The sequence below is a fragment of the Falco cherrug genome, chromosome 3 (assembly GCF_023634085.1).
Source record: "Falco cherrug isolate bFalChe1 chromosome 3, bFalChe1.pri, whole genome shotgun sequence".
Taxonomy (NCBI): domain Eukaryota; kingdom Metazoa; phylum Chordata; class Aves; order Falconiformes; family Falconidae; genus Falco; species Falco cherrug.
In genome coordinates, this window is record NC_073699.1 from 109,772,544 (window position 1) to 109,780,209 (window position 7,666).

At 57.8% G+C, this 7,666-nt stretch overlaps 2 protein-coding genes across 5 annotated transcripts; both read right to left on the reverse strand.

Moving 5' to 3' along the window:
* Positions 1-798: 798 nt before the first annotated feature.
* On the reverse strand, positions 799-3,423 carry C1QB (complement C1q B chain). 3 transcript variants are annotated; one of them, XM_005437825.4, is made up of 3 exons: positions 3,235-3,423; positions 1,884-2,043; positions 799-1,530 (listed from the first exon to the last, which is right to left on the reverse strand). In XM_005437825.4, exons 1-3 carry the CDS (start codon positions 3,406-3,408, stop codon positions 959-961), a joined length of 906 nt encoding a protein of 301 aa, XP_005437882.2. In that variant the 5' UTR covers positions 3,409-3,423; the 3' UTR covers positions 799-958. The 3 variants fall into 3 exon arrangements, with proteins under 3 accessions (XP_005437882.2, XP_027659179.1, XP_027659180.1); XM_027803378.2 differs by having other exon boundaries at positions 1,884-2,046; XM_027803379.2 differs by having other exon boundaries at positions 1,884-2,046; positions 3,282-3,414.
* Positions 3,424-4,458: 1,035 nt separating this feature from the next.
* Positions 4,459-6,738, reverse strand: C1QC (complement C1q C chain). 2 transcript variants are annotated; one of them, XM_014278840.3, is made up of 3 exons: positions 6,581-6,738; positions 5,705-5,901; positions 4,459-5,472 (listed from the first exon to the last, which is right to left on the reverse strand). In XM_014278840.3, the coding sequence occupies exons 2-3, from the start codon at positions 5,883-5,885 to the stop codon at positions 4,916-4,918; spliced, it is 738 nt and encodes a 245-aa protein (XP_014134315.1). In that variant the 5' UTR covers positions 5,886-5,901; positions 6,581-6,738; the 3' UTR covers positions 4,459-4,915. The 2 variants fall into 2 exon arrangements, with proteins under 2 accessions (XP_014134315.1, XP_005437836.1); XM_005437779.4 differs by having other exon boundaries at positions 6,574-6,727.
* Positions 6,739-7,666: the final 928 nt, after the last annotated feature.

A 7,666-nucleotide genomic window follows, 5' to 3' on the forward strand; every position in this document is an offset into this window, starting at 1 on the left:
CCATGTCCCCCCCAGACCCTTTATTGTCATCCCCTTCATCCAGCCCCTTTCAAATCCCAGACCCCTGCAAAAATTATCCTCCCCTATGTCCTGAGCACCCCATGTACATCCCCACGGGCTTCGCTGTCATGGGTGGGCTGGGGGCTGCAGGCAATGAGCCCACCCAGGTACAAAGCTGGGTTGTCACCTGCCCCAGGGACAGGACATTCCTCAGACTTCTTGTCTGGAGATCCTTGGGTTCGTCAGCTCTACTAGTAATTAATAAAGAAATCTCTGGGCGGGCTTGGTGGTGCTATAGGACTTAGACGTACGGGTCCTCTGCTGGGGTTATGGGGCTCTGCTGGACCCTGCCCAGCTGCACCAGGGGATAGCTGTGTGCTCCACGCCTCTTCCATCATGGCATCAAGCTCTGGCTTCCCCACCTACACCTGGCCCTTCCACAAACTTCTGTGGGTATTATTGTCACCACCACCCCAAAAACCCCCAAGGCTAAGAGAGGTTGGTGTCCCCACATCCTACCAGCTTCAGGACTCTCAGGTACAGCACCATCTTCAGCGTCTCCCCATCTATCACCAGTTCCCAGTGGCCCCAGTTTTCCCGCTATATTCCCAACCCTGGGCTGGGGCTTCCTCTGGGTGGCTCTGGGAGGAGATGCTCAGCGTGGTCTGCAGCAGGAACTGCATGAATTGCCTGGCTCTGCTCAGCACTAATGAGATGCTAATGAACCTGGGCTGAACCCAGGGGTGCAGGAGGCAATGCCCTGGGTATCTGAGCATTATTCATGAGGAAGGAGACAAGTTCTAGGCAGGAAGGAACCAGCAGCACAAAGAGCTGTCATTTAATGTGCAAGACCGGCAGCAACAGGTTTCAGGGCACCAGATGTGGAGCGAAGAGTCATTTCCAGGGGCATCTTCAGCCAGCAGCAGCAGAAGGGCTGCAGAGAGACACCTTCAGCAGGCTAAGCCCCAGGGAAGATGAGGAAGCCGGAGAAGATGCTGTCAGACCCTTCAATCCCCACCAGGGAGTTCTTCTCCGTTGGCTCCAGCCAGACAGACTCGTTCACTGCCATTTTGAGGACCACACCGCCGGTGGTGACCTGGTAGCTGCTGTGCACGTAGTCGCAGAAGGTCACCACCTTCTCACCCCTGCTGCCCCGGCCCTTCTTCACGTTGAGGCACAGGTTGCCCCTGGAGGTGACGTGGTAGGTGAAGTAGTAGATGCCTGGGATCCGGCAGGTGAAGCGGCCGTAGCGGTTCTCATAGTGACCCTTCTCGTTGGTGATGATGCGGTCAAAGCGGATGGGCTGCTCGCGGCGTGGGTAGGAGCTGATGGTCCTGGCAGCGGAGAAGGCAGACTTGAGGGTGGACTTGTAGTCACCAGAGTCCCCCTGAGGGCCAGGGAGTCCCCGTGGACCTGGTAATCCCCTTGAACCTGGAAGGCCCCTGGGGCCGATCTTCCCAGGGTGCCCTGGTACTCCGGGATCTCCTTTCTCCCCCTTGTCTGCTTCGTGCTCCACCTGGCCAGGGGGACCTAGAAAGCAGGAGGAAGAGTCGTTGTGGTCATAGCTAAGCCCCACGGGTCTGCAGAGGTGGCACTGGGAAGGAAACTGCTGTACCTGTGCTGGGGTGTGGGGCAGTGGAGACCCCTGCCCACCTGGCAGGTGTGACACCCCTTGCTCTCATGCACCCTCCCTCCCCAGGATCCTCAGGGTGCTCTGGTCTGTCTAGCCCCTTCTGTTCCTGAACATCACCCCCACCTGATAAGACCCCAAAGGGGCTGGTGGAAAATGGATTGCTTTCCCAGGACCATGCACCCAGCACCACCTTTTCCTGTGCTCGGTACTCACAAGATGATGTTTTCCCCACCTGCAGCCTCCTCCTTACCTTGCTCGCCCTTTGGGCCATTCTCCCCATCTCTGCCGTTGCTGCCAGGCTGTCCTGGTAACCCTGGGATGCCTGGGATGGTGCCATAAGTCTTGCAGAAGGAGGCACTTGCGAGCTGTCCTCCAGCCAGGCAGATGAGCATTGCCCACACGGTCTGCATCTGCTGGAGCACAGAAGGATGTCAAGGGGCTTGCCTTGGGCGGTGGGAGGGATGGGAAAGGCACTCTTTGCTGCTCTAGAGGACAACAACTAGAAGCACATCTGGGTAATATCATCAGGGAGGGAAAATATCCTGCTGCAGAGCCAAATTTGCTCTCCTGATGACTTTGGAGGGACCAGCCCCTTTGGGCATGGTCAGTCTTTTCCTGCTCTTAAATTACCAGATTACCAGTGCCCAGAACTTCAGCCACATGAATATCTGGGGACAGGTTTGCCTGTGCCAGAGGTCTGATGTCCAGCCTGGCCATGCTGCTGCCACAGGCATGTGCTGCAGGTCCCTACTGCTCCCTCAGAGGAGAAATTCTCCATCCTGGTTTAGGACCACACCTGCAGGGTACAATCTTCTCCCCAGGTGAGAGCGGTTTCATCATTGGCAAAGGGATAGATAGCTCTTGCTCTCCACCCACATACCTGAGGCAGAGCTTTAATCCTTGCAGATAGCAATGAAATCCCCAGACCTGCCCTCCCAACCCCTGTGGGTTCCCATTGTATCCTGCCACATGCCTGCTTCATCCCAGGAGCGTTTCTATATCTAACTAGCCTTACTGGGACAGTCACCTGGCTTTCCAGTCCTGGGGTTCCCATCTTCCTTCTGCCCTCCTGGCATCCCACAGACCAGCTCCTTCCCCAGCTCCTGGTGCAGGTGCATGTGTGGTAAGCACTGGGCATGGGGGGGCTGTATTGGGACATCACATCACCCCAGCCATGCTCTCTGGCCTCGGGTGGACTTTCCCAGCACTGAAACTCTGGTGTCAGCAGGAAAAGAAGTGGGTGAGTTGAATTCTCCAACCACAGCTGCTCCGATTTGGATGCAGCAGGTACAAGGACCGGTCTGCAGGCTCCCAGCTGAGGTCCAGGCAGACGACAAGAGCATCTCAGGGCAGGAGAGCACCCTCAGGGCTCCCTTCACGCTGATGCTCAGTCCCTGATCGCTTCTCTTGGCCTTTGCCATCTCCCTTTTCATCTCCCGCTTCCCCCAGGTGAAGCAGGAGGGATCGAGGTCCCATCAGGTATCTCCACCACCCCCAGCTCAGGACCCCCTTTTCTTTTCTACCCCAAGCCACAGTGAAGTGCCACTGGTGCAGGGGGTGACCGTCAACCTGGGGCTGATGGGTTCCCAGCGTGGTCCTACCTGCAGGGAGGAGCTGGAGCTCAGCCTTGCCGACCTCTTGCTCTTACCTTGAGCTTCTTGTTGCACGGGTGGGGAGATGGAGCAGGACACGCCAGTGTCCTGCTTGGAAATGACCACGAGGGAAAGCAGAAGTTTGCTGCAAAGGTTATTATTGTGAAAGGATCTGGGCCACATCCCTTTTTTATCTTTAGCTCTTATCCTTTCTTCAGTGGCACTTTCATATCCGCCACAAATGCTGTCCGTCAACTCAGCAGAACATGCCGCCCCCAAAGAGCACCCTGGGGCCCCTCGGGCGTACAGCTCTGGCCCTGGGGAGCAGAGGGATGTCTGCTCTGCCCTGCAAGCTCTCTGGGTCCTGCTCATGTGTGCTTGCTACGGGCAGCGCATCTGTGAGCTCCCGACAAGTTTGGGATAACCCCTGAGGGCTGCAGGAATGTTGCATGTACTTAGCTAGTAGCCCTCAGGCTCCTTCGCACATCCCCAGCTCTGCTGGGAGGTACCGGCAGGACCCAAAGGATGCTACAGAGGATGGGAAATGATTTCACCCTGCGGTAAAAGCATGTCCAGTCCTGCTTTCTGCTGATGCCCTGTGGAAGTGAAGCTCCGGATGTTCAGGGGAGATGACCTCCTTTTCCACTGTTCCATGCGTGCTGCCAGGAGGAATCTCCATTGGGTTTTGGTGGGCTCTGTAACCTCCACAGCAACAAGCTCCTTTGGTGTGGCTCAGACCCTGCTCTGTCCCTGGTGAGTCTAGGACCCTGAGGGTGTCCCAGCCACCAGAGGCATGGGTGGCTGTGAGGTTTGCTGTGGTCTGTGACCCTCTGCAACTGAATTGCATCCACTTGGAGGGGAAAGGGAGTATTAGGGCTCCTTCTTGGAGAAGTCTCAGTGTGTCTTGCCCCCCCCCCCCCCCCCCCCCCCCCCCGGGTGGGGGCTGTGTGCATGGGCGCAGGAACCATCCCCTTCCTGCAGTCAGTGCAGCTGAGGGTCCTACCCCAGCAAGCAAAGTCAGGGTAGTGAATAGTGCATGATGCTCATGGATGCTGAACACGGCTGAGTCAGGGAGGGCTCTGGGATGTTCTGGTACCATGCAGACATCCAGATGTCATGCAGACATCCAGACATGGTGCACACATGCACATGGACTCCACATCCACCTGTCCACATGTGGGCTCCACCTGCAGCAAGGTGAGTCACGGAGGAAAAAACACGCTAAGACAGGCACGCTGGGGAAGGTTTTTTATTGACACTTTCCATAGATGGCTCATGGCAAAGATGCTGCTGCAAGCCTCTTCCAGGACTTGCCCTGGTGTCCTGGCTGTCCCTGGTGCAACCCAGGTGGGAAGGGGAGAGGCACAGAGAGACCTCTTGCTCTGGCAGTGGAAGGTGATTCAGGGTTATCAGGGTGGATGTACATGGCCGGGCCAGCAGGAGCCCCAGGGTTTGGCGTCATCATGCTGCGTGCAGATGCATCCAGATGTGCCTGTCACCCCCATTCAGCAGCTGCCTGTGCTTGATCCCCAGGCCAGGGGGTTGTGTCTGGTGGCTGGGGCTGACCCCCTCACTAGGGCTTCCCACCCAGCAGAGAAATCTGGAGCATCAGCAACAGCCTGGTGGTGAGCAGCAGCATTTACAGGGAAGGCAAAGAGGTTGGTGTGCTGGGGTGGGCTTTGGTGATCCTCTAGTCTGGGAAGAGCAGGAACCCTGAGAAGATGCTGTCACTGTTGTTGATGCCTACCATGCTGTTGTAGTCATTCACCTCCAGCCAGACCTGCTGCCCAGCACTCAGGTGGAGAAGGATCCCACCAGAGCTGACCTGCATGGTGTTGGTCTTGTGGTCGCAGAAGCTGGCCATCTTGCTCTTGTCCTTGTACAGGATGACGCAGAGGTTGGCTGTCAGCGAGGTGTGGAAGATGAAGTAGTAGAGGCCGGGGAGCCTGCAGGTGAACTTGCCAGTGGTGGTGTTGTAGTCGTGGTTGGTGTTGGTAATGACGTGGTTGAACACCACAGGGACGTTCTTCAGGGGGAACTCCATTGTCTGCCTTGTCACTGAAAATGCTGACTGGTGCTTCTGCTTGTAGCTGCCTGGCAGACCCGGGTTTCCAACCACCCCCATAAACCCAGGGTCTCCAGGGGGACCAGGGGGACCGATGGGGCCAGTCTTGCCTGGCAAACCAGCGATGCCTGGTTCCCCTTTCATGCCCTTGGGTCCTTGTGTTTTAGGAGTGGCCGGGATGCCTGTGGTGTGTGGAGTGAAAGGGAGTCAGTGGCAGTGGCAGGATCTAAGGAGAGGCTCCTCCAGCCCCTTCGCTCAGGCAGAAGAGGGTTGTTGCCTCTCTCCAGCATCCCCTCCTCCTGCCCTGTCCACAGATGATGCTCTCCATGGCCTGAAAACCAAGGCAGACAGGCCATGGAGGACTCAATGGCCCCCCTTCAACAGCCTGTGTGGTCCCCCTCTTTGCTCACTCACCTGGCTCGCCTTTGGCTCCCTTCAGCCCATCCCGGCCATCCTTGCCTGGCACACCTGGCAGGCCTGGGAGGCCTGGAGCCCCATAGCAGCTGTGAGGGACATCTCCGGTCACAGAAGACCCCAGATTCAGGAGCAGGAGAGCGAGGGGCAGATAGCGTTGCTCCCAGAAGCTCTGCCCCATTTTGGTGCTTTGGTTCCTGGAAAGGGAAAGAAAGGGCTGGAGTGAGTGGCCACGGCAGGGTGGCTTCCAGGGCATGGGGCACAGGAGCTGCTGTGCTATGAGGCCGACTGCACCAGCAGCACCTGACTGTGATGACTGTGCCCTCAGTGTCTCCCCCACACCAATTGCCGGGCGGTGGGGAGGTGGATATGGGGAGGCAGACCCTGGGCTCAGCACCACCCCGAGGGCAGCCCCTGATGGCACAAGGTGGGTTGGACTTTCAGTCTGGATAGAGCCAAGAGGTCTTGTGGTACCCTTGGCCAGCCCCAAGCTCTCCCAGTTCAGCATCCTGACCCCCCTGCAGATGCATATGCTACTGCAGACTGTTGCATCGTGCTGCACGGAGACTGGAGTTCCTTGGATCCAGCTGATCTCACCCCTCCTCCAGCAGCAGCCCGACTTTCCTGGCTCAGCCCTCAGGATCAAGCACCCCATCAGCTGGAGATGTCCCAGGACAGTGCCTGGCCTAGGGGACTAGGTTTTCCCTCAGCAAGGACAAGCTTGCATCCCACCCCATGATATGTGTGCAGCCTGGCAGTGCCTCTGTCTCCTCCTCCTCCTCTCACATAGCCCAGTGCTGTGCCATGCTGCTGGACCCCCAGTCCCCCTGCAGCCACCCCAAAGAGATGGACCTTGCAGCACCTCTTACCTCTTACCTCTCGTGTGGGGAGCAGGGCACAGGATCCTGCACTGCTGAGCCCTCTGGCTGCCCTGGGCACTGCTGGCCAGCACAGCACGGTGTGGGTGACTCTCCGTGACACCCTCCTGGAGGAAGTTGCAGCGTTAGGAAAGGGCCCGTGGGGATCCAGAACCCCCAGCTAAGTTTCACATCCTCCTGCTTGATGGTTTCCTCTAAGCAAACACTTCCCTGGCTGTCGAGCAAGACTCATACTTGTGCCACTGCAGCAGCAGGGGCTGGAAAAACAGAGGCTGGGATAAGCCTCCACCAGGAGATGTGCCACAGACCCTCCAACCACCGTGGGGACTAGCCCTCTGCAAATCATCTGCCTTCCACCCATCCTGAGCTCATTTCTGAGCAGAAGGGCAGCGAGGGGATGGGAGGCAGAGCCTCATGCCAGCTCCAAGGGGCCAGAGATGCCTGTGCAATGAAGGGCTGGTGCAAGCTCATTACCCGTCTCTGCCTGGGAGATGCTGCACCCCTAGGCAACGGGGCTGAAGGATGCTCCTCTTCGAGGGGATGTCCTCTCTGCACCTTACCCTGTGCTCTGCCAGCTCTGCTGGCTGCTGGATTTGCTGGGGCTCCAGCATCCCTGGTCGGGGTGTTGCTCCTCGCAGGTGACCTGCCCTCCTCCTCACTGCTCCAGCAATGAAGACATTTGACTGCTCGACATGTGTGTAGCTGCTCCTCTGAGTAGCAGTCCTAGAGTATGGCACTTGTGTGGCTTTCCCGATGCTTTCTGGCTGCCTGATACCCACCCAGCCTGCTGCACTGCCTGCCAGTCTCACCCCAAGCCACCGAGAGAAGAGCATTGCCTCACAACCACCATTGCCCCACAACTCCATCAGTCACCCTGAAGTCCCTGTGCCTCCTTGCTGAGAGGCTGGAGGATGGCAGCTGCCTTCCCCCTTCCTGGGAGTGTTTGGGTACCAACAGAGGGCCATGTGGGTGAGGTGTGGGGTCTGCTGTCTGTATTTCACCTTATACAGGACGGCCAGCTTCGACTCATCAGAGAAAGGACACACATAAGCTAGTCCCAGAGATTTCCCATTCCTCCCTGTGA